This window comes from Acipenser ruthenus, chromosome 2 (assembly GCF_902713425.1).
Source record: "Acipenser ruthenus chromosome 2, fAciRut3.2 maternal haplotype, whole genome shotgun sequence".
In the NCBI taxonomy this organism is placed as follows: domain Eukaryota; kingdom Metazoa; phylum Chordata; class Actinopteri; order Acipenseriformes; family Acipenseridae; genus Acipenser; species Acipenser ruthenus.
The window spans coordinates 57,611,974-57,638,577 of NC_081190.1; the positions used below are offsets into that span (position 1 = coordinate 57,611,974).

Sequence of the window (26,604 nt, forward strand, 5' to 3'; positions counted from 1 at the left end):
CACATTTTAAAGATTTATTGAAACACCTCTGGTAGTACAACATACAAAGTTTAGTTACATACTTACTATAAACCAATCAGACATCATGTGTATTTCTGAAAACATGTGAAATGTTCTAGTAAAATAATTCCCCACACACCAACATTGGTAGTGAGGTTATAGAACAATAACCATTTTTGCACATATAAAAAGTGCAGTTCCTTGATAGATATTTCAATACCAGTTATAAACCCCACAAATAGATGCATTGCAGAGTTAATATTAAACACAAGCTAGGGCAATCTTGTGCGTTTAATACTTCGACAGCAACTTTTGTTACTAGGAATTACAAAAAGAGAGCAGTAAAAACAATCTGGTACAAAAGTAAATTTACCAGAGGCTTAACCATTTAATTTTGAATGTAGTCAAGAACCAACATACATACATGCAAAATCTATTATTTTTATCGTTAAGATAAATGATAATATTTCATGTATGGTTTTACTCATGTAGCTGGACAATACAGGTTGTTTTGCTTAGTAATGTTTTAGTCCAGCTAAAATGCGGCCTTACTAAAAACAGTACATGCAAAATGAGAATATGCAGTTTGTTTTCTGGAGTCAGGGTTTTACAGGAAACAAAGGATTTGGTATAGACTGGCTATGCAACTATGTTTTAATAAGCAGTTATACTGTTCCTAGAAAGGGCAGAGGGGAGAAAGGCTGGTACTGGTTTAACTGTGACCTTTACAAACTGCTGTTTACATATCCACACTTGTAAAGAGCTGTTGAAGAGGTTATTTTGTGCAACTCGCATAGTAGCTGTCAACAGTTGTAGATACAGACTGATCAAATACAGACATATCGGTCATTATTTGATGATGTTAAACACGCAAAATAAAAAAGGCACAGGGAGTTATTGCAGTTTAGTTTAATTATTACTGGATCACTGCTGCAACAATTAAAACAGAAAGCTGTATTGTGATGCTCTGTCCTGAATACACTCTCTCTTTCAAATAACCATTAGATAACAAGGGAATCCATACTGGCTTTTTGAATCTCCTCCGCCTAGATGTCCTTAATGGTTGTAGTACTCATGTCGTCTTCAAACGTTGACCTTTCACCATTCCAGCTCCACAGGGTATTTTCCAGTAAGGCATGCCGTACAGTGGCCAAATTTCCGGTTGGCTTTGCTGCTCCTGGAGTCATTGCCATCTATCATCATGTCTTTCTCTTCTCGAGATCTGATGCCACTTTGCACAGCTGACACCAGCCCGTCAACAGAGAGATACACCACACTGGTTGCTCCTGTACAAATACATGCCAGAAGAAAGAAATTATTGAAATACAATATTCAAAAACAAGGAATGGGCAAAACTAAAAAAACACCTGCAAATCTTAACTAGAAATGTGAGGTATTTTTTTTGTGAACATAAGCGATGCATCCCTGACAGCATACAGGGTAGGTCATATCAGGTGGATGGTTTAAAAACATGAAGCAAAAGGGAAATGTGAAAAAGATCACCATCACTGACATACGAGGCAAAAAAAACACAGTAAAAAGCGACAGCAGCTTTGCAAAAAAGTAAATAAAATAAATGCCACAAAAGTTACATTTTCTTATACGACAGCCACAGAGGAAATTGCAGATATCTAAGCATTAGCTCTTTAATATCAGGAAACTAAATGTCACATGACCACAATATGGCCATCTTCGGTCACAGGTCAAGGTGAAGGGGATGGTTAGGATTTTGCCCAGGGAGTTTCCATAGCACTGAAAATATAAAGTTTCCAGCTGAAATGGTTTATGGGATATTAGCAGTAGCAGGCGAGGCAGAAGTTTGCAAACTCCTACACACTTCCCTCACTGGGATGATTGTATTCCAGTAATGGAGTAGAATATCTAAAATTGAACATTTATTAAAACAAACACACATGTGCATATTCCAATTGTTTAACAGGAGCAAAAAGATTATTACACACCAAACAAAAAATGAGCCCTACTTAAGTTATGGAAGCAACAGCTCACCTATGTATCCGGCAATGTCCTCAAATTCAGGTCTGTTGGCAATGAGCTCCTCTTTGGTTGGAATATTGATCCCCATGTAACAGGGGAATCGAATGGGTGGGGACGCCACACGGATGTGCACCTAAGAAAAAAAGAATCGTTGGAAATGTATCGGCTAAAACTCCAAACTCCAAATCATCATCATCATCATCTCCAAATGTTATGCTTCTACTGTTTACTTGCCTCTTTAGCACCTGCTTCTTTCAGTAACTTGATGATGGGAGAGATTGTATTCCCCCTTACTATGGAGTCATCAATGAGCACAACCCTTTTTCCTGCAAAGTTGTCAGTTAAAGCTCCAAACTTTTTGGCCACTCCAAGCTGCCTGAGCCGTGTGTTGGGTTGAATAAATGTTCTTCCTACATAGCGGTTTTTGCAAAGCACTTCCACGTAGGGCAGCCCAGACTAGAAAAATTGCATTTAAAAAAGAAAATGTTAAAAATGTCATTTATGGTTGACAATATCAAGTATGGCATTTTAAAATGCAAACTGAATAATAAAACTTAAGTTTCAGATAAACAACTATATCTATGTTAAGGGATAATAGAATTTAGTAGTAAAAGGGTACTCAAAGTAACTGTAGCTCCATAGTTCCATAAAATGTCTCCGTCTTGCACATCTATTCATTATATAGGTCTCAAATATGCAGTTTTCAAGGAAACACATGTTACAGCAAACAAATATTTTCCATTCAACACATGATATCTAGTACTGCACTAGGTTAAAGAAAACTCTGTTATGCTTGTTGACTGTCTTGTACTTCCTGGATCTTATCACCTGGAGAGTGAAATTGTCCCCAGCTCTTCACTGGCTTCTTTCTTTTTAATAACTAATCTGCTTTCCCTATTAACTGACGTGATTTCAGCCAGTATCATGCTTTTACTCAGAAGACACTGCGGAGGTAAACAAATTACCCAGGGAGTACAAGTGAAAACAGATAACCCAAAACTAAGACAGAGAAACAGAGTTTCCTTTAACCTAAAGTAGTACCAGATATCAGGTTTTAAATGGAAAATGTTTCATTCAAAACTGCACACTTGAGACCCATGTAGCTAATGGAAGTGCAAAATGGCTAAGATTTATTTTGTTAGCTACAATTACTTGAAATTTTCACTGAGCACACTCGAGTAAAATGTAATACTGGTGCAGGTAACTTAAAATACCTGTTGAGCATAACCCAGTGCGGCTGGAGTAGCAGATTCAGGAACCGTGCTGACCACATCTGCATCTACCGGGGCTTCAAGGGCAAGCTGCCGTCCACAGCGCTGCCTTACAGAATACACCATCTGACCTAAAAGGGTTAATACATTTATTCTCAAACATAAAACTTGAACAAAACACAAAAGTAAAAACTGTTTTGAATGTACAGTATCTGCCATTTATGCGCAATTCATACCACTAGGTTTAACAGGTATAATCAAACTATGAATATACATAAATGCCATTATAGACCACCAATAATAAATTGTACCAGATTTTAGGAAAAAGCGGATAGACACTTACCTTCAAATATCGAGTCTGGTCTCGCAAAATAAACATACTCAAAAATACAAAAGGCTGGAAGGTCTCCTTCTGGCCTGGGCACAATGCTCAGGGTTTGAATCCCATGTTTTGAAATCTGTACAATCTCTCCTGGCAGAACTTCCCGGTAATACCTAAAAGGCAGCATAGACTCAGACTTTTTTTTTTTTTTTTTTAAACCAACAGTGAGGAATTGCTGTGAATCCAATTAAACTGGATACATTAAAAACCATGCTTTTGTATAGATATTTCTTTACCGACAACACGGATTCCTCAATGTCATGTAGACTCCATTAACTGTGTCCATAATCTCAAACATATTTGTACTGAAGCTAAAACCTGAAAATGTTTTTGCAAAAGATTGATAGTGTAACTTGTGTAATGGAAAACAGATGTGAAGAAAATAGGTTTTAACCCTTCAGACCTTGTCAAAGAAATTTTCAACAAACAAATACACACACACACACACAAAGATACATGGTCAGATTGTTACTTAATGCTCATCTATTGAGGATCAATACATAAAATCATAACAAACTGAACATTTCACTTTTGGACCACTATTCAAATCTTAGCACATACTGTCACAATATCTGCTTCTAATTACTTGGTTTGTCAACATATGATGCAATAAAGCAAATAAATAATGTACCTGGCCCCAATGGATTGAAAACTGCAGGATTCAGAAGAAACAACCCATCCCTCTGTATGTGCATCAGCATCGCCCGTTCCTGTAAGTCCAGAACTGTAATTATTTTCATTATTTTGGTACGCGCAGCAGTGTGGAGTAGTGGTTAGGGCTCTGGACTCTTGACCGGAGGGTCGTGGGTTCAATCCAAGGTGGGGGTCACTGCTGCTGTACCCTTGAGCAAGGTACTTTACTTACATTGCTCCAGTAAAAACCCAACTGTATAAAATGGGTAATTGTTTGTAAAAATGTGTAAGAATAAATAAAATAAATAATGTAAATGTATGTAAAAATAACATGATATCTTGTAACAATTGTAAGTCGCCCTGGATAAGGGCGTCTGCTAAGAAATAAATAATAATACTTGTGAAAACATGATCGAGAGTACCACACACAAGGTAAAATGTAGAAACGCAAGTAAACTGTATGTAACAGGGCGGAGGCTGGACGTGAACTGGCAACCCCACACACTGCAAGCAAGCCTCTAAAACCACAATGCAAAAAAGCCAGGCTCGTGAACTACATTAGCCTACTGTTGTCCAGTATGTTAGCCACTAGTCACATGTAGCGAATTGCATTTTTGATTAATAAATGTGATCTCAATACTCATATTCGTGCTGCGCATGCATGTGTATTTTGAACCTTTTGTGCATTTGTTGGTAAAACGGGAAGGATTTACACACACTGCTGAACACAAACCTAGAAGCCGCACTAAGTTGTCCTGTGTCCGATAAACCTATTTACAAAATTCAGTTTATTTTTTTTTTAAATGATGGGTTTTGGCAACATATTTTAAATGATGTCAATCATTCACTACTCTCTTTCAACATAAAGAAAACGGCTACTGACCAATCATCAATTTTTGTGGAACTACGTAATAGAATACACTTGTTAGAGTGACTTGTGACTGGGGTGGGCTGAAAAAAAAACAAAAAAACAACTATATAGTGTTGTAAGATTATTTGTTATTGTTTAGGATCTATAAATTCAGGACCAGTAATTATTTCAAAAACTAGGTTAACTGAATGAATTGTTCATATAATGGTTATTTCTTCACCACATCCGAAGCCCTACGTTACAGTGCGATAGATATCCGGGCCATAATGGGGCATAAAATGAAATCTGTTACTTCTCACAATTCTCGGATTCAAAATGCATTCAGAGTTCTACATTGTTTGAATCCTAAACGTGGACATCCTCACTTCACCACAGCAAGTTACCTTTGTATATGTATTAGTGAAACATACATGCAATTTATAACAGAAACTGAAAATGAGTGCATGTGGCTAAAACGGTGTCGCCGTAGCCACACCTGTGGCTAGTCAGCAATTGCTATTGGATAACACTGCCTTAGCCTATTTATTAGACAAGATACAGTCTGGTACGTGTTTGAAATACCTGAGCTGTGCAGCTTGGAAATCGGAACAAGGCGACCAATGCTGAGAGGACGATTTCCATAAGGGTCACGGATGGCATAGATTACATCTTTGTGCATTACAAGTAAAGAATATGAAGTAGGAGTTTCAGTCATCAAATTCTTTATTCTGAAAAAAAAAAAAAAAATGTTTTAAGTCTGTGGATAAACACGGTACACCAAAAATGGTCATCCAACATACTCTAAAAACATAGAAGTATGAAAACCGTATGTGCTTCCCTTGAAGGCAAGTAAAATAGCACACACTGTACAAAAAAATTGCAGAAATATTACCAAAGGTTTTTCAAACATTTTTACGAAGCATTTATTACCGTGCAACCCAATCAGGAGCATCCACTTCCTCAAATGGGGGCGTCAAGGCCAGCAACTGAGTTATAAGTTCACTGTCTGAGCTGGTCGACAGTCCTACTCCATGTCGCATTACCTGCATCATACAAAAATGTACTAAATGTATCTTATTAATGATTAAGAGACAAAACAAAGAACACTGATTTTTTCAAACCTTTTTTTTAGGTTTAAAGTTTACCTTTCTGCGCAGGTTTTGAGCATTAACAAGCTCTCCGTTATGTGCGACAGCAATCTTTCCATGGAGAGTTTCCACAACAAAAGGCTGACAGTTCTGGAGTTCAGATATCCCAGTGGTTGAGTATCTGGTGTGTGAAATCCCCAGATTTCCATCCCGAAGCTTTTCCAAATCCTCTGATTGAAACGCATTGTTCACCAGACCCATTCCCTAACCAAGCAAAAAAAATTAAATGAGAAATGAGATTAAACCACTGAAACATGGAAATAATTTATAACAGCTCACACTCATAGATTTGAAATACATTTTGTAATTCATACTAAACTATGGCTATTCTTTTCAATGACTTCTGTGACTTCACGCATGGTGCGCAGAGTCATACAGCGCAGGTTCGCATCCTGACTGCGTGAAGTAAGCCGGTCTTCGCTGGGGACTCCGAAGGGAGTGTCACATTGGCTCTGGCGCTCCTGTGGGTTAGGGAGGCAAAACCACCAGGGACCGTTTCTTCTCTTTGCACTACAGCAAACCTTGCTGGTCAGGTGCCCAGTGCGCTCAAAAGGAGTTACAGAGTTTGGTAGCTCACTGCTCCGCTCTCATGGGTGAAAAAGGAAGCTGGCTTGGTCGTGGGATCGGAAGACAACCACTGAACCTTTAGGTTCTAAAAAAAAAAAAAAAAAAAATCATATTCAGATTAAATAAAATAAAAAAAAGTTACCTTGTGTGTTGTATAAGTTGGTGGGGAGGCGCCATTGCTTGTAACAATTCCAGCACTTTCCTGACCTCTGGAAATAAAAGGAAAAAAAAAAATGTTTTACTTGACTTCTTTAAAACTATCTTTCATAAACGACAGGTTAAATGTTGGATTGGATTAGCTTTAGGATGGAAAGCTGATGAGAAAAGAGCTGTTGTAACAGACTTAACAGATGGGGCTGCACATCACTGACTGTGGATCATTGAAAAACAGACTAAACTACCACCAATTTTCAAGGACACCAACTAAATGTGTTCTGAAAACATTTATGCTACTGCAGAATCCAGCAGCACCATGCAAAGATTGCTACAGTAGTAGGCCTACAACTTGTGCTGAAAGAAAAAGTCTGTTGATGGTTAGCATAAACTGGTTTGCAATTACATGTACAGCAAATGTCATGCATTTTTCAATGATAGACAATAATCAAATTTTCTGAATGTTCATGATTTCTTAAAGGATTTATAGACAATTACAGAAAAATAGATTATATTTACAAACCAATTTTATTTTTCAAATACAATTAGAACAGTCAACTACAAGTAGATATACATCTACATCTTAATTCCATACTGACACTGTACCCCCCTCAATTTAATTAATTTAGATTAAGATTTATTAACAAAGATCCGGCTATGCCCATCCAAGTGACAATCTGAATAAATACAGGATCTTTTAATTATGGTAACTTTTTTTTTTTTTGTAAGCACTCCAGGATATGAGATCAATATCAGTCATATACCCTTACAAAACAGAAGGAAACACTGGCTTTCATTAACACACCACAATGGTTTCAGATGTAAATGCAGCCCTGTAGCATACAGAACTACATTCGTATACAAAAAACAAATAAAAGATTGCACCATAGTTTATCCATTTGTAATTGTATCTTAATTTTAGTAGATTGTTTTTCAGATGCACAAGTGTAACTACTTTTTAGACGTAATTTAAAGCCAGATTTAGTAAAATACTGTAAAAATTGGGGCAGCTGAAAGCTTCAATGCTCATTTTAGCTGCTCAGGCAGACCAGCTTAATAAACTATGCACGAGAAGTATTTGCTTTTGAGTTGCCTTATTTGGAATGGTTCTGCATTGCAGCCTGCTTGGCAGACTGCTTCTCCGGTTACACAAGCTCCCACCCCTTATGCAGCTTAAGCCAGTAATCAAGCTTCTTTACTCTCTGTGGGCGTTCAATGATAACCAGTCGTCTGGTTGTCTAGGAAACTAGATGTCACCGGGGGAGGAAGAGAATTATTTCCAGGTCATTTAGAACATGGAGTGTGGAGCAGGAAGGCACTGGGCTGAGGAGGAGGTTAAAGCTTTGTTAACGGTTTGGTCAGAGAAGAGAGTTCAGAACTACCTTAATGGGGCAACAAGGAATAAAGCAATGTTCATATACATTTCAAACAGACTGCCAGAGTTTGGAGTTTTCCGGGACTGGAAACAGTGTCGAGCAAAATATAAAAACCTGAAGTACGAATACCGAACTGTCAAATCTGCACATAACTCTGGAGACTTTGGGAAATCCATGAAGTTTTTCCAAGAATTAGATGCCATTTTGGCCTCGGAAATTGAGCCACAGCTGGGAGAAGATGAGGATGCATCATACTCAAAAGCATTTACCAAAAACTGTGAGGAAGAAACTGAAACCAGTTCCATTCCATACATGCTCAATGCAGGTAAACAAACTGAGGTTTGCTCATTTAAAAAGAAAATATATGCACCTAGTTTTCAAACATATACAATTCCAGGAGCCTAGTCTCATTAAAATGTATGCATACTGCATCGTTTACAGAGTACTTAACTTTTTTTGCCATTGTGAAACAGTACATGTTGACAACCCATATTTTCTATTTAATCTTTGGTGTACTGTATCCTTAGCTTTAACTAATGTAGAGATGATCACACAGCAGGGTGTGTAGTTCTAAACAGTCAATCAGATAAATAAGGGATACAGTATACCAAATTTACCCATTTGCAACTTTCCTGGTTTGTCACTTCAAGAATGAAGCAGCAGTTGTCATTACTTTTCTCAAGTAAGGATCTTTACAAACTAGTTCCAACCTGCTCACTGTAAGAGAGAAGCGCATACCAGTGTACAGTAGTTAACTCAAATACATACTCTTTGCAGTTGAATTAATTACTATGGGTTTTATCTGCAGTCGAGGCACTACAGCCAGTTACAAATAAGGCAGCAGACAAGCCCAGATCTGTTTCTCCCAACCCCTGACAGCACACATTACTTGAATGTCAACTTCAACACCTGCCAAATTAATCTAAAATATGCACGCACACTTAAGCTCCCTACATTCTAAAAATAGAAAAAATGCTTTCTGGGATGTCCTCATTAGCGTATGTACTAATCACTGGATTTTCTGGTATGGTTGACGGTCAGATTCTGTGTGCGCACCAAATACATTTACTTTGTTTTATATTTTTAAGCTGCTCCTTAAAATGTGACAATATAAAAAAATATTAGGCTGGCAAAAACACATTGTTTCAATGTATTGTTTTTTGAGATTTGCTGAATCTTGTTTGGGAACATGTTTACACAGGAGAGATCTGTGTAGCCTTAGAAGATGATGACATCAGCACAACTTCAGATGATCTGACAATTTCACCAATGAAGACCAAAACAAAAGTCTCTGAACAAGGTACCCTTTGGAATAGCTGAGGCTTGTTACACATGAAACTGAAGTGGGCAAATACATCTTGACAGAAAAGGGTCCAAATAATATTTGACAGTTCAACAACTCGAGTATTTTTCTCGTGAGTAGTCTGTTGTGATGAACATGGAATTTAATGTGGCTAGGATAGGGATGGTTTAAAAAAACAAAAACACACAAATTTGGTCCTATACCGGTTGCACAGGGAGTGAATATACTGTATGGTGGTACGGTCAAAGTGAATATAAACTCTGGAAAATAAAACAATTTAGAGAAGAATAAGAGGTTTGTAAGAAAGTTGTTATGCTAATGTGGTAAAGAATATGTTGCTTTTCAATTCAGTTCAGACGAGTTTTACAACTTTTTACCACTTTTCATTAACAGCGGTCATGCTTTTTAAATATCCTCTTTTCAGGCAACCAAAAGCTAATGCAAGAACATGCAAAGCTGTCTTTCATTCCTTGTGTGGCCATAGAGGGTGGAAAGCACTGGACAGATGATGAAGTCCGAGCACTGCTGCACATCTGGTCAGACAGCAACATCCAGACCCAGCTTGAAGGGGCAGTGAGGAACAAGAGCATATTCGAAGAGATCGCCAACAAGCTGCAGAAGTTTGGGATAGACCGAGACTGGAAGCAGTGCCGGACCAAGTACAAGAATCTCAAATATGAATACAAGACTGTCAGAAGTGCTCAAGGTTCTGGAAACACTTGTAAAAGCATGAAGTTTTTCAACGAACTAGATGCCATCCTGCAGTGCAGAACTGCCAAACAATCAGACAAAAAATATGAACAAGAGGACATCAGTGAAGGTATAGCATTTAAGTTTTCTGAAGATTGCTTGCCTATTCAGAAACTTCTAATAAATTGCTAATCTTTTATCACTAACGGTTTCATTTTCAATACCAGAAAAGAAATCTTGACAATTCCCCCCCAGCCAAAATATTTTAAATCAATGTAGAAACACACACACACACACACACACATCTTCAAAAAGACAAAAAAAAATTAAAATGCAGGGATTTCCTAATCTATGAAGGAATTAAAGAGCATACAATTTCTTTTTATAGAGGAAACTCATCAAGGATTAGAGGAGGAAGATTCATATTGTATAGCCTCAAAGGATCCAGTGATTACACATATTAAAAAGGAGCCCCCGGATATAGGTAAGTTCATGTAATAGTAGTATTAACATTTCGTACATATTTCATTGATTTCACTGATTTTTATTTATTTTTTTATCCCAAGAGGAAGACTGTGTTAGTGCCACCTCTGAAGACCCTGCAACACCGAGTCTGTGGAAGAGGAGAAAAGAGACAGGCAAGTTTAAAAAATACTAAATACACACGTCCGTGAGATTTTAAGCCAATTTCTTTCTCAGATAGGTGCAAGCCTAAGGCAAAATCACAAAGATAGTATCCTTGAAATCATACAGTTGTATGGTAAAGAAGGTAGTTGATGCAGATTATGGCAGTGACATTCAGTGTGATAATAATTTGCAAAGAGAAGAAGCAGTGGAAAATTTGTTGTAAATTGTGCAACTGTGACTAAACATGCAGCACAAATCTGCAAATATGCAGAGGTTATCAGTCGTAAACCCTTTGTACTTTAACCTGGGTTGTGTAGATTACTGCACAGCTACTATTTTAGCCCCTTAGATGCTGAGCACTCATTAAAAAAAAGATTCCATGGGTGATTTAATTATTATTATTATTTATTTATTTATTTTTAAGACCTCATTTGACTTTGACCACATTTAACACATTAATCGGGTGCTCACACAACAAGAACATTATGGTTTGCTGAGGATTTTAATACTACTTTAAGCATTTTCTGTTTTAAAAATGTGACTACAGAATAATTTGGCATATACACATTCTAAAGCAGTATGTGCAGTATTTATTACCACTGTACTGTTAAGTACCATCCTGTGGTATTTCTGCATGCACATAATCAAAAACACATGGAACCAATGGCCCTGTCCATGCAGGCTCAATGCTTTTCCTAGCTATATGTATTAAGGTACCCTGTCTATGGGGCTCCTGTGGTAATGTTACAAACATAAGGCCTTAAAGTAATACAAAATTAAGACAAAGTTTTGTTTTCCAGGTGAGCATATACAATCGGATAAGGCTCCAAATCAGTTCAGAGTCATCACAGTCAATGACACAGGAATTGGAAGGCACTGGAGCGACGATGAGGTCAGCGCACTCATTTTGATTTGGTCTGATGAAAACATCCGACAGCAACTTGAAGGAGCAACTAGAAACAAGGAAATATTCGAGCAGATTTCCAGGAGGTTGATGAAGATGGGGATTGACCGGGACTGGAAGCAGTGTCGGACAAAGTACAAAAACCTGAAGTACGAATACAGAACACTACAAAGGCGCAATAGCCAGCTCTGCAACCCCAAAAGAGTAATGAGATTTTATGATGAAGTGGATGCCATCTTGAAAAGATCGAATGCTCTTCAGCAACAAAAAAGAGCTGAAGAACACTGCCAAGCTCCAGATCTGAACAGAAATAACAGGGAAGAAAAAGATTCAAGAGCACAGAATAGTGCAGGTAAATTAAACCAGAAATCTTATGCTGTATTAACACCACTCGTCAAGCTCTCCCAATAAACATAGAGTTAATACTGAAATACCAACAGAAATAAGTGACCCTGAGGACATAGACTTCCAGGTTCAAATTTCATTTAGTTTTATAGCCCGAAATTAAGTTTAAAAGGGCACCCAACTAATTAAAACATTGCTAAAAGCTGAATCCGTCGTCTGTGCTTTGGGACACTTGTGTCTTTGCACACAAATGCCTCATATTTCCTGGCACATCAAAGAGGTCATATTCTCTCTGCACTGTGAAAGGAATCGACTCGAGTCAGGACTGTCACTCCATAATAAAAGGCTGGTTTGCTGTAACCAATCTATTTAACCCCAACGGACCCATAATTACTAATTTATATTACATTACTATTATTTCTATTAATTTAAAAAATATAGTTTTCAATACACAAGCCCTAAAACATTATAGGTATTATAGTTTTCAATACATAAGCCCTAAAACATTATAGGTATTTATACAAGAATTTTCTTTTGATGGTTTAACTTATTTTGCATTTCAATTACTTTACATTTTAAAGTGTCGTTTCTGTTGCTACTGTTAAAGCAATTTCCAAAGCAAAGAACCTCCTCTGGTGTGAAGATAATGCATTGTATGAATGACTGCAGGTGCTGGTGAAGTGCTACAGTACTAGGGATGAAATATCTGGCACAGGATTACTGTTGTCAGTGTAACACATTTGACTACAGTACATTCAGTTTAATATCATACAGGGGAATTCTTGGGAAGAGTATTGCTTTAAATGTTATCATATTATATACAAATATATATATATATATATATATTTTTTTATTTTATTTATTTATTTATTTATTTTAAAACACAGATGAAGACTCAAGCAGCACAGCAGAAGATTTTTTAACTGCAGGAACAAAGAGGAAAGCAAGTGAAGTAGGTATGGACAACCTTACTTTGTACTGTGGTTGCGCTTCACTGAATTTACAAACTGCTTTTAAAACAGACTTACTTAAAAGGCATAAAGTGAATTTAAGGCACATCTGTTGTGAAGTCAAACTTTAGCCTTACATCATACTACCGTACCTGATGTTTCCTTGACAAAAATCATAAAGACACGTAGCTTGTCAACTACCGAGATATTTATAATCTGACTGAACAAGTGGGCCAAACTTCACTGGCATATAAACAGCAGCGGCTACTGTCAGACACAGGGGCTATGCAGGCATCCTCATTCTCGATCAATGTTCTTCAGTCCTGAATTGAAACATTCAAACCTTGGTATATTATAACAGCTGTCTCATGGGACATTTCCATTTAGTGACCTAAGTCGCTTTGATTGGCAGTCTTAAATTAAATTAGTCTATTAGATTTTAAATTCAACTACCCAACTACTAAGTTAGTATAATGCAGAATGCACATGTATATAATAATTAAATGTAAAGGTATAATTGTTTTAGGAATCATGTTTTGCTATAATTTAGTGCTCCCTAAAACTACATATTGATGATAATAGACTATTTGATTTCAGGTTCTCCAGTATCTGCCAAAAAAAGAAATGGCACTACCACTTTTAAAAGCCACATAACAACATTTGAAACAGTGACCACATATGGAAATCAACCTGAAGAAGGTCACTGCAAACGAGAGGAAGACCACCAGTGTATTACAATAATGCACATTTCCTCTGAAACTTCATGTCAGCATCCACAAATACAGGTCAGTCTAATTTTCACACATTTTTCATAGAAATATTAAATACATCAATTTATTTTGCTTATTTGCATGGAAATGCAAAGATTTCTATGCAATTAAAGTAAAACCTGAATTAACCGGTTACCAAAGAGACCAAGCATTCGTGGATGCTTACAACAGGTGGATTCAGTGCCTCATTAATAGTATTTATAAAGAAACCTTTCTGGGGTGTTGGAAAGATTTGTGACATTATCTACAGAGGTAACAACTTTCCTACAGTGCAACAGAATCTGAGATTAATAATCAAGGTCATATATGATTTTGAATTGAGGTATCCTCAAAAAAAAAAAAAAAAGTTTTATTGTATCATTCAATAACTCAAGGACAGTCTAATGGTGTAGTATTTAGTTAGTTTATAAATCACAGCTCAAGCATTTCTGAAGCATTTGAATGCAAGTTGTAACTTGATCCATCTTCCAATAACTGATGTAAAATATATACTAATAGGTGAAACACATTTAACGTCTCTTACCTGATGTCGATATAATAGATGCAAAATACTTATGGAACTACTTTATTGTCTCAACTCTGCAGTTGTCTTTTAGTTGAATTGTATACATTAGGTAACAAAATCTTGTATCACCATGGAAAAGCATCCCAAACAACATGGTTGTGCATTCACTGTACCACAGCGCCGGAATCTCTTAGTAGTATTGTTGCTGATATTGTTTTGTATTTACTGACTACGTTACCGGTTGCATCGCTTAATATCATTTTCTACAGCTGGTCTACAAAATGTTCCTTGACTCACGTAAATGTCAGCTGTGGACATGCACAACTTTTCTTTTTGCACCTTTGTCAAATTCAACTTGTTATCGTGATATAGGATTACAAATAACTTTGACATAATAATTGGTAGGGAAATGTATGTGTCTGGTAATATACAAGCTACAACACATGGGAACAGTTGCTGCATTAAGTACCTGAGAAACATAACAGGAATACGGTGTTAATTCTATGCAACATGTAATGTATCGCAATATAAACCAAGGTTACGGAGTAATCACACACACAAACACACAAACAAAAATTTAGAAAATACTTTAACCTGGTAACACCTGCAGTATCGTACATAACAGCAGCAAATTATATTAAATAGTCATATTTATCATTTGTTTCTTTACTTGAATGTATGTATATTAGTTATCAACACGTACATTAAATATTTTAAAGCAGCTTTTGCATGCATTTTCAAATATCGTGTCCTCCTGTTTCCTCAAATTTCCAAAACTGTTGAAAAAGTACAAATATACTGTTAATGTACCTGTGCTGCAACGCTACCAACCCCAGAGTTATTACTTGTGCAACCTCCAGCTGAGTTGGCCACTCTCCCGCAGCAACACAGCCAAATACTCCGCACTCTTCACGGATCCCAAGTTCTTCAAACTCCATAATTCAGATAGATTTATTCCAAATAAATAAATTAAAAAGAACAGCTCATCGACTTTTACACCGTTACCTAGCTTTTGTGTGCCCCGGCAACAGTTCCTTTCTATTGTAACTTTTCTGCAACCACGTGCAGTTTTCTATTACAGTAACAGTCGTATTAGATTAGACCATTTGTTATATAGGGAGGTTTGTGTGGCACGTAATAGAAAATATATATACATATATTTAGATAGTCTATTCTTAATAAAATATATAGTAGAATAAAGCTAATAATTCAGAATATTTATTGAAATAAAACTATTAAAAGTATTTCAACTTTGTAAAAAGCCTGCGAATATCCCCAACTTACCTCTAATACTAATTTGGTACAAGCCGAACTTAATTTGACCAATCGCATATAATTGTTTAATACATTTTTTTTTTGTTGTTGCAGAAAATCATATTTAAAATGTGTTATTGAATTATCGTTATTGCCATTTTTTAAATTATAGTTATAATTCTTTGCATTTAATTCTAATTTTCACGTGTGAGGACGTTGCGTCATGAGCCTCGCTGATTGGTTTTCTGTGAGAAGCATTGAAGTTTCGTAACTTTTTTGCTCCTTATATTTTATGCGAGTTCCTCTGCCAGCTCCTTTTCTTTCTTGAACTAGTCACTGTAATCTACTTTCTCGTGCAGTAATTGTAAGTTGTGTTTATTTGAAAGCTGTATTTTTTTTATTATTCATTACAAAACAATCCAACAAAATAAAAACATGATAATGTCGCATTTTTGTGGTTGCAGGTACACGAACTGTCCTCCGAAATGGCTGCAGGTTTGTACATTTTGACATTCTGTGTCTCTTGTTTGTATATATGCATATTTTATTGTCTTTTTAAACTCCTGTTTTTTTAATCGACGTTTGAAGAATAATGTTGGTGGTTCATTATAGTTTTAATGTAGCCAGAAACGTACAGAACTGCATGCAGCAGTATTATTCTTTCAGAATATCTTTGTCCCATGTGAACGGTAAATTGCTGTCTCGTGGGCGTGGGAGAATGAGGCTGCATGTAATTAATTATCGTGATCATCATGGGTTTGCTACCCCGAGCTTCATTAACAGAATTGAATAAGAGGAATTTCAGTGAATATTTACAGTTGTTGCGGTGGGGAAATAATTGAACAGTATAAAACTGCCCCTGTTTCTGAAGGGTCCGTGTGCATTCCGACCAATCGTTTTTGCATTCAGAATGGGAAAACGGAAAACCAGAAAACGACTCTTTCTTTTCTGATTTTTTTAGTTTAAAATACAAGAACGATTCAGGCTTGTTTTCCCGTTTTCATATTGCTTTTTGCAACAAAATATTCGAAGTAAAATAATCTGTAATACAAAAATAAATAATAGACTGTACGGACAAAAAATGAAATCAATCTCCAAGAGTCGGTGATAAAGAAGGTAGTCTTTATTCAAGCAGATATCGAGAGACAACGCTTCACAGGACATCTGTTAATGCTTCTCTACAGGTACACACTTAAACAATAGATATACTAACGTATCGGAAGAGGGACAGACCTATTCAACCAAGCGTGCCAGCCCCCTTTAGTGATCCTATGGCAAGCTCTGTAAAATGCTAACAATTTGAACATAAGAACATGAGGGGGGAGGGGGGAGAGAGAGGGAGGGGGGGGGGTGCATCCATAGATATAGATATCAATGTATTGATGCAGCAACGTCATAACACCGGGACACATTCGATACGAGTAGAGCACGCCTCAGTTTTTTTTTTCTTTCTTTCTTTTTTTAATGGTCTCTTTATTTTTGAATCAGTCTTTGTATTTTAAACTCAGAAAAAAAAACGGGTCGATTTTTGTTTTTATGAAAAACCGAAATAGAAAAACGATTCGTTTTCTGTTTTTTCGATTTATGATTTAGAATGCAAAAACGATTGGCCGGAATGTAGGGAAGACCGGGGTTGGTTGTCACACGTTTTACTCTTTATTATTTTCCTCAATCTGGTGAAAATCTGCGAGGTTCTGTTCCTCGTTATATTGAAGAATAACTCTTCACGTACAAATTGATGGATTTTTTTTTTTTTTTTTTTTTTTAATATTTCAGCGTAACTTTATTCCAAATATTATATTTAGACGGTTGAAAATGCGCCTGTCACCTGTGACAACCTGCACCATACTGGGGTTGTTTGTCACAAAGTATTTTCTTGGTTTTACAGTAGACAATAATGCAACATTTTTTTTAAAAATAAGTTTCTACTGTGTACAATGACAAAGTTGTATTTTTACTTTTTATGTGAACATAAAAAATATAGACCTATATATATATATATTTGAAATATTGACCCATGCTACAAAATAATACCACAGCCTCCACAGAACCATAGGACAAACAGTAAATAACTTGAATAAGCATTATATAGTGACATATCCCACATGTTGGTGTAAAAAAAAAAGTAGAAAGAAAAAATATGACTTCTTCCTATAGGATTTACATGTGACAGCCAGCACCAAAAACTGTGACAACCTGCCCCAACCCAACTTTACATAACAATTTAATTCTCTCAGTACTACTGGGAGAACCTACTGGTTTTGTTTTTACACCAAAAGATAGCCAGTATCTGGTTCTATTAACGTGGCCATCTGTTCAAACAAACTCCAATACTACTAAGAGTTATAACATGAACAACAAGATAAACATTTTTTACTTTGGGTATGAAAAAAAAATGAAATATGTGCTAACCTTTATGTTAGATGGAATTGACCTCAAATTACAAGATGGTTGAGTTGCAGACAATAGAACACACATTTCAGTGTTAGTATGACCTGCCTGCACCATCTAGTGTCATAGTTATGAGCACTGTGACAACCAACCCGTGTGACAACCGGTCTCCCCTACACGGACCCTGAAGTTACACGTGTCCCACAATCTATTTAATTAGTTTAACCACGTGGTGCCAGTTAATTATCCTTTCTTTATTGTTTCGGTTTTTTTTTTTTGACTACGCCTACATTTCAACTAGGGTATCAGATATACAAGTTTTGCATTTCCTATTAGCTATTTTGTATCCTGTATCGGGCTTCTGTTGTAGTTAGCTTTGTATTTAATAAAAACAAATACATTCTGGCATGGATACTGTAACATCAAACTAGTATCGTTGTCCGAGAACACAATGTATGCTAAGGTATTTAGAAAGAGACTTGACGTGTTTTACAGGAGGATACAAACTTTTTTTTTTCAATTACTTTTTTTTTTTTTTTATTATTTTATAAGAATTGAAACTTGGAAAAAAGCTGAACGAGGGCAAGACAAAAGAGATCTATGAACTCCTTGACCGCCCAGGTCATGTGCTGGTGCAGTCCAAGGATCAGATCACAGCAGGCAATACAGTGAGGCGGGACCAGATGGAAGGGAAAGCAGCCATCTCCAATAAGACGACAGGCTGTGTCTTCAAACTGCTGCAAGAAGCTGGTATGCATTTTCAGCCCCTTTCCTGTATTTGTAAGCAGCAACCAGTAAGTGCTTTTGGAATCCTGCATAGCTGGTCTTTTTGTTTTGTTTAAGTTTTATTCAGCCTCTAGCAACTCTGGCATGTGGCCCTGAATACTTTTGTATGTGACCCAAATCCTGCCCACTTTGTGGTCATCACATTTACCTTCTGGGAGTCATTTGCAACTGTGTTGATTAGTTCTGGTATGCATAATACAGTAGCCTCTGAGAGAACACCCCTGGGAAGCAAGCAAAATGTTCACCAAGATGGAGTTAGCCACCAGACACACTGTGAGTCAATAAATAAATATGTATTACCTGTCCTAAAAGAAAAGCAATAGGGAAGTGTATGTTAATACACTATAATAATAAAGTAAGACAAACTAACGCTAATAAACCCTCAAATGAGGGGGGGGGGATCTGTTTCACCGCAAGGGTGTTCCCTTAGGTGACGTGTTCTCTTAGGAGGTGTTCCTATACGCAGAGACTACTGTTCTCCAAAAGTTCCCAAAATCAGTCCAGCATTGTCTATAACACCCTATTAAATAAGAGCAACATCTTATATAAGTGGATCAGCCTAACCACGCCACTTTTGATGGCACATGTACAGAGGAAATCAGAGTAATGTGACCTTGCAAGGTTCCTCTAGAAGTCCTGTAAACCTTGTAGTTCTATAATGTAATATTGAAAAACTTAAAGATAACGTAGAATTGTTTTTATGTAGGTTTTATACCTGTAAATTGAAAGTTATTTCAGAAGGATGCTGGGTGCATGGTATAGGGTAATTTGTATGTAAAAATAATGTGATATCTTGTAACAATTGTAATTCGCCCTGGATAAGGGCGTCTGCTAAGAAATAAGTAAATAATATAAGGTACAGTATACCACCAGGTGACATGAGGAGAAACAGCGATCCAATTAAGCCACTGCTTATCACAACAATGCAAGCAAAGGCTGTTGCAAAAACTGAGAATGCAGTAATATTCTGAGGTTGTTGCTTTTTTTTTTTTAATAACGATGAAAGGGTTTTATTTTGTGGTATTGTGATAGCAGTTTGTTTGCGTTCCAGGAATCAAGACTGCTTTTGTTGAACAACACTCCACTACGGCCTTTGTGGCTGCACAGTGTGAAATGATCCCAATTGAATGGGTGTGTAGAAGAATCGCCACTGGATCTTTCCTGAAGAGGAACCCTGGTGTAAAGGAAGGATACAGGTTTAGTCCTCTGAAGTTGGAGATGTTCTTCAAGGTAATTCTTTTTTTTTTTTTTTTGATGGAGTTACAAAGAATTTAGTTGAGGTGGCAGTATTTTCCTGCTTTATAGGCAACAAAAAAGTGTGTGCAATTATATTATATTATTTATATTATATATATATATATATATATATATATATATATATATATATATATATATATATATATATATATATATATATATATATATAATTGCACACTTTTTTTTTTTTTTTTTTTTTTTTTTTTTTTTAAATACTGAAACTAGAGAACAACTTGAATAGTTTTGCTTAAACTAGATATATAATTTATCTATTTTGTTGTATTTTAGGATGATGCGAACAATGACCCGCAGTGGTCTGAAGAGCAGCTGATTGAGGCCAAGTTCTGCTTTGCAGGTTTGAACATCGGGCAATGTGAAATCGATGTGATGAACCGAGCCACAGTGGCAATTTTTGAGATCCTGGAGAAAGCCTGGTCTACTCAGGACTGCACTTTGGTAGACATGAAAGTAAGCAGCATGTTGTGGAGGGGGGGCGGTATTTTTTAAAAAGGATCACAAGTGGGTTTGCTTGTTCACACAATGTTTGTTTGTCTCTTCTAGATTGAGTTTGGTGTGAATGTAACAACCAAAGAGATTATTCTTGCTGATGTTATTGACAATGATTCCTGGAGGCTGTGGCCTTCTGGTGATCGGAGCCAGCAGAAAGACAAGCAGGTAATGTCTTTTGTTTGTTTTTTTTGCCTGTTTTTGGTGTTGGTAACATTATACAGACACAGTATTAGTTATCTTTCATAGTAATTTTAGGTAAACAATTGTGAAATTGGAAATTATATGTTCAGGGGTGGTAGTGTTCCGTTTTATAGGCTATTTTCCATCTTATTAAAAATTTTGGGAACTGTGAAAAATTATTATTATTATTATTATTATTATTATTTATTTCTTAGACGCCCTGATCCAGGGCGACTTACAATTGTTACAAGATATCACATTATTTTTTTACATACAATTACCCATTTATACAGTTGGGTTTTTACTGGAGCAATCTAGGTAAAGTACCTTGCCCAAGGGTACAACAGCAGGGTCCCCGACCGGGGATTGAACCCATGACCCTCTGGTCAAGAGTCCAGAGCCCTAACCACTACTCCACACTGCTGCCCTAAAAATTAGTGTGTGTTTGGAATGTGGAATGTGTACTGTAGCAATTGTGGGCTTTGGCAAGCAGAGAGCTTATTTCGTAAGCAAAAACGAAAAGTTGTTTTCAGCTTCTTGCAATTTACCAAGAGTTTGCATTATTTTCCTTGCAGTATTACACTGTAAAGTCATACTTTTATCAGAGCAGTGCATTTGGTATACTATAGCAATGGTGTCAGACAAATACCCACTTGATGATATACTTGTACTAGTCTGTACATTGACCTAGCGAGTCAGTGGCATATATATGATGTTACAAGGTATCTGTGGTTTTAAAACTTAATTATTTCTACGTAGTATTAGAAATGTAAAGAAATACAAAAACATTGTCATTTAAGGTTTGCCATGTATACGATTTTATTGATTTAAAGGCAGCAAAATATGGAAATTGCACGTTCCTTTTCAATATTGTATCAACATAATTTAAAAGGTTTACAAAACTTGAATGTCGCTGAATTTGTCACTCAAGGTTGTTTAATGTATACAATTTGTCTGCTTGTTAAGTTTTTTTGCAACCAACACATTTTATAGAACATTTTTAAAGATTGTTTCAATAGCGACTCGAGTTTCAATGTTTGAATGCCGTTTGACCTTTTGATGTAGCGCAAATACTTCCAAGGTTAGCTCAAAGATATTCTATTTAATATAATAGGAATAAATAAAATATCTTTGGTTACCTGTACCTGAGAGAATGCAATGAAAACGAGCAGCCATATTTAGCTGGAAACTAGGTATTCTCAGCACAGTAATAAGCTTTTAGTTTTGGTTTGAAGGCAGCAGGAGCATAGCCTGTGTTTTTTTTTTTTCTTTTTTCCTATTTGCTTGGTTATGCACGGCAATTTAGAGGTAACAAGTTATTAAAATAAGCTAAGAAACAAACAATACAGCTTGTTTTTGATGTTGTTTGTTTCTGTTTGCACTTTGTTTTGTAAAATGAAGTGCAATTATTGTGCACAGTGTGTGTGTTTCTGTAGGTTGTATACACATTTGCTTTGTAACAGCTACTGTTAAAATACAAACTGCTAAAAATGTTCGCCTTGGTGCACTCTGCACCATACATTTTCCGTCTTGGCTACTTCGCTCTGCTCCCACCCTTGTATGTTGTAGTTCTGCTCAAATCTAAATGATAATTATGTATTTGTACTTTGTCAAACAAGAAACTGGAGCTGGTCTGATACTGATATACATAGGCGTTCCAGAATTTGAGAAGGAATTTTTTTTTTTTTAAGGCATCATCCATTCAGTAGTTAAGAAATATTGTTCCATTTTATTGATGAAATCAGTTGCAGGGAAATTTATTTTAAACTACATTACAAATGATATATATTTTTTTTTACAGGTGTACCGCGATCTTAAAGAAGTCACTCCTGAAGCGCTGCAGGTGGTTAAGAGACACTTTGAATGGGTGGCAGAAAGAGTCCAGGTACCCTTTTCCATATGCTTGTTGTAACTGATAGGATATTATTTACCTAAATGTATCACAACCAATAGAATTTAACCATATAAATTGTAGGTAACCAGTAGACTAGTGTGTAATGCTTTTCTCATATGACATATTTTTGAAAGCAATATATTGTGTGGGTCTGTGTGACTGGGTACACCCCACCCCTGTGTGTGTGTTTTTGTATTTGTATTGTTTCACTGTATGGTTTGGTGTGTTAAAAACTGGCTGTTGACCACGCAAATGAGAAACCCTGTGCCTAATGTGGCAGAGGGATAAACTAGGTAACTAACTAACAGCCAGTTAATCTCTCTGCCACAAAACATCAGCAGCTTTGGCTGAATATGGTTGCAGTGTTCAGGAGAAATGGGAGTAAGAGAGGAGGTAAAAGAATAGATATAAAGAAACAATTGCTACACGTGCTGGTTCAACACCAGCACAGTACATGTTTTAGAACTTGTTTGTCCATTTGTTTTGGCCACCGTGCCTTTTTGTTTCTGTGAAGTGTTTTGTTTTGTTTTGTTCAGCTGTTTTACTTGTTTATTAATAAAACTCGCAGCAGCGCTTACCTCACAATCATGTGTGTCAATTCTCTTCCTGCTCTGACATCACCACAAAGCCATCTCGGTCACAGGGTCTAAAAAATGATTTCTGTTTTAAACTTGTAATGAAAGGAGCATTATGTATGATTTCCCTATTTTTATAAATTTGGGTATAAGGTGTCAGGACCCCACTTGATCTAAGTTGGTACAGTCAAACAAGCAAAATTCCATTCCTATTCTTTTAAGCCCATGCTTATAATCATGTTGAAATGTTCTTACAAGTTTAACATGTACAAAGTAATTTGGTCACAATTTTTAGTTGTTAAATAACTTTCTGAATTAACTGTCTTATAATATTAACAGTTTTTTATTTAATTGTTTTACCGTATGTAAAATGGTGTCTTACAAAAGTAAAATAGAAACGTGGCACATGTTGCAAGGTTATAGAATCATATGACCTGACACATTCCGTTCAAACTGTTTGAAGTGTTCAAAGAAAGACCGGTCATTTACCCCTATAACTAGACATGTGACCAGGAACCTTCATGAACTCCAGTTCCATACCAATTTTCAATCCTTGTGCTGCATTGTTCTTTATGTGAGTTTACCAATTTAAACATTCCATAGATTTACAAAATACATTTTATTCCTTAGTCTACTTTATGCAAGTCTGTGCACTACTGAATTACTTTGAGCTATGTAATAATTAGATAAAGTAATAGAATACTGTAGGTATCCATTTTAAAAGTCAAGCTGTGTCTTTCAAAAGCACTACAGTTAATAAGATGAGTGTATGGAACAAAATTAGAAAGAATAAATGCAACTATATAAATATATATATAAACCATTAAATACCATTACAGTACTAGGAAATGTATTGTAATTGTTTTTCATATTTATACTCTGGAATACTGTGAACTTAAGTCCAAACTGATAAGAATATATCTTGTCTCATGCCAGTTGCTGCTGGAATCAAAGAACAGTTGTAGAGTGGTGGTGCTCATGGGATCCATCTCCGATATTGGCCACTGTGAAAAGATCAAGAAGGCCTGTCTCTCCTACGGCATCCCTTGTGTCCTGAGAGTCACCTCTGCTCACAAAGGGCCAGATGAAACTTTAAGAATCAAAGCAGAGTATGAAGGTAAACTGTGATGGGAGTATGGTGGAGTTTGCCAATATGGGGAAAGGGGTCCAAGTAGAAGTTTACATTAATGGGAATGGAGAGACGTCTGTTTGTTTTGAGAACCAAGTAAGTAAATATGAAAGTAGAATACTGTCCGGTAAGGGCTGGTTTCTGACAATTTGGAATGCACAGAAGGTTACACTGTAGAGGAGTTTAGAAAACACTACACGTACATAGTTTTCATTCAGTGCTTCAGGCATACTCAGAATAAACCTGTTGGTAGTTTAGACAATTTCTACCAGAAGTCTTTATCACCTGTGTGTGTGTGTTTGTTTGTTTTATTTATTTATTTATTTTTTACCAGGTGATGGTGTGCCGACTGTCTTTGTAGCAGTGGCTGGCAGAAGCAATGGGCTGGGCCCAGTCATGTCGGGAAACACTGCATACCCTGTTATCAACTGCCCTCCAATTACTGCAGACTGGGGTGCACAGGACATCTGGTCATCTCTGAGAATGCCGAGTGGTAAGGCTTTACTATGCAATCTGTTTAGACGATAATTAAGCATATGGTGCAAGCCCTTGTAAAACCTTGTGAAAAAAAAACAACTTCTGAATGACTACTTTGCCATATTGTCACAGACACTGGTCTGTTGCTTAAAGTAAATATCCTTCTTAATATTGCTGTGTAAGCCAAATATGAGGCTTACTGCTGCCACATACAGCACTGGAGTGTACCTTAAGGCTGTTATATTCCAGAACAGTACTTTACAGTCATTTTACTGCAGCGTGTGTATGTATATATGTTATTATTATTTTTTTTTTGTGTGTGTGTTTTTAAAATACTTTTTTTTGATTGATTTTTTCCCTACATGCTCAACTGATAAACAGAAACAGGTTTAGTTTTGAAATAGCCCTTGCTTTCAACATATTATTATTCCATTAATAATTTGTGTTTTTCATTTTTAGTTACTGCTAGATACTATTGCGTTCAAAATTTCTAAATAATTGGTTGAAGGTCATTTTAAATGCAATGTGAAAATACATTAAAATATAGATGTAGTACTATTACAGTACTGTAAATTCCATTAGTAAGTGTAAACCACTGACAAATGGTACTGTGGATTTAAAAAGTAATAATTAACACATCACATCTATATTAACCTATTTTAGTTTATCAAGTACTCCAAACAAGTTCAAGAACATATCATCTTTGTTTTAACTTAACATTTCTTTCAAAAACCATACTTCGACAATAGTTCCAGCTGCATTAGCGTTTACAAATTCGTCATATTAATTCAAATGTGTGTGTGTTTTTTTTATACTGTTTTGAATTGCACATTGCCATTGAAATGATCCAGTTAGTTGATGAGTTAGTTTGTTAAGAACATAAGAAAGTTTACAAACGAGAGGAGGCCATTCGGCCCATCTTGCTCATTTGGTTGTTAGTAGCTTATTGATCCCAGAATCTCATCAAGCAGCTTCTTGAAGGATCCCAGGGTGTCAGCTTCAACAACATTACTAGGGAGTTGGTTCCAGACCCTCACAATTCTCTGTGTAAAAAGTTTTGTTTTGTCCTGAAAGACTGAGATTTATTTTATTTATTTAATATTATTTTTTTTTTATTTTTGCCATCTTCCAGTTCATGTAATTGTTCTTCATCCAAATCAGCATGTCTTCTTACTACTTTGTTTTGTTTGGTTTTTTTTTACTGGTAATTGGACACTTGGCTTTATAGTTACTGTACATGTATAACTGTAAACAAGATGTCGATCAGTACTTTAAATTCTGTGAGGCAGTGCAGTGATTTCAAATGGTTTTTTTTTCTGTTTTCCAGGTTTGGGGTGTACAACTGTCCTTTCACCTGATGCTGCTGCCCAGTTTGCAGCACAGATTTTTGGCCTGAATAACCACCTGGTCTGGGTTAAGCTGCGGGCCTCCATGTTAAACACATGGATCTCTCTGAAACTGGCTGACAAGAAACTGCAAGAATGCACTCTGTAGGAAATGATATTGTAAAAGCAAATGTGCTACTTTTTGTACAATTTGTGCTGACAGAAGCCCTGGTGAAAGCACTACAAGTAATTCCAAATAAATAATGGAATTGGTTGTTTTCATTCCAGCTGTGTGTTTTTCATTTAATTTTACATTTTTTTATTTTTTTATGCCCACTCTTTGACTTTTTCCGTGTGTATAAATTGATTCCCCGCTTCCATGAGAAGGCTTTACTCAAAATGTTGTAGCATGATAAC

The 26,604-nt window shown here is 36.2% G+C and overlaps 2 protein-coding genes across 3 annotated transcripts; one reads left to right on the forward strand and one right to left on the reverse strand.

The window, feature by feature from the left end:
• ppat (phosphoribosyl pyrophosphate amidotransferase) lies at positions 1 to 15,643 on the reverse strand. The gene is made up of 11 exons (XM_034015288.3): positions 15,220 to 15,643; positions 6,929 to 6,995; positions 6,217 to 6,423; positions 6,002 to 6,114; positions 5,654 to 5,799; positions 4,220 to 4,298; positions 3,550 to 3,701; positions 3,210 to 3,337; positions 2,230 to 2,451; positions 2,008 to 2,128; positions 1 to 1,286 (listed from the first exon to the last, which is right to left on the reverse strand). The coding sequence occupies exons 1-11, from the start codon at positions 15,345 to 15,347 to the stop codon at positions 1,099 to 1,101; spliced, it is 1,551 nt and encodes a 516-aa protein (XP_033871179.1). The 5' UTR covers positions 15,348 to 15,643; the 3' UTR covers positions 1 to 1,098.
• On the forward strand, positions 8,216 to 26,474 carry paics (phosphoribosylaminoimidazole carboxylase, phosphoribosylaminoimidazole succinocarboxamide synthetase). Of its 2 annotated transcripts, XM_034015285.3 has the most exons (17): positions 8,216 to 8,640; positions 9,517 to 9,615; positions 10,043 to 10,438; positions 10,697 to 10,792; positions 10,875 to 10,946; positions 11,736 to 12,191; positions 13,072 to 13,140; positions 13,732 to 13,919; positions 16,128 to 16,158; positions 18,607 to 18,804; positions 19,892 to 20,070; positions 20,386 to 20,565; positions 20,659 to 20,772; positions 22,589 to 22,672; positions 24,193 to 24,373; positions 24,720 to 24,878; positions 26,190 to 26,474. In XM_034015285.3, exons 1-17 carry the CDS (start codon positions 8,235 to 8,237, stop codon positions 26,354 to 26,356), a joined length of 3,075 nt encoding a protein of 1,024 aa, XP_033871176.2. In that variant the 5' UTR covers positions 8,216 to 8,234; the 3' UTR covers positions 26,357 to 26,474. The 2 variants fall into 2 exon arrangements, with proteins under 2 accessions (XP_033871176.2, XP_033871177.2); XM_034015286.3 differs by lacking the exons at positions 8,216 to 8,640; positions 9,517 to 9,615; positions 10,043 to 10,438; ... (3 more) ...; positions 13,072 to 13,140; positions 13,732 to 13,919 and adding an exon at positions 15,883 to 16,027.
• The last annotated feature ends 130 nt before the right edge of the window (positions 26,475 to 26,604 follow it).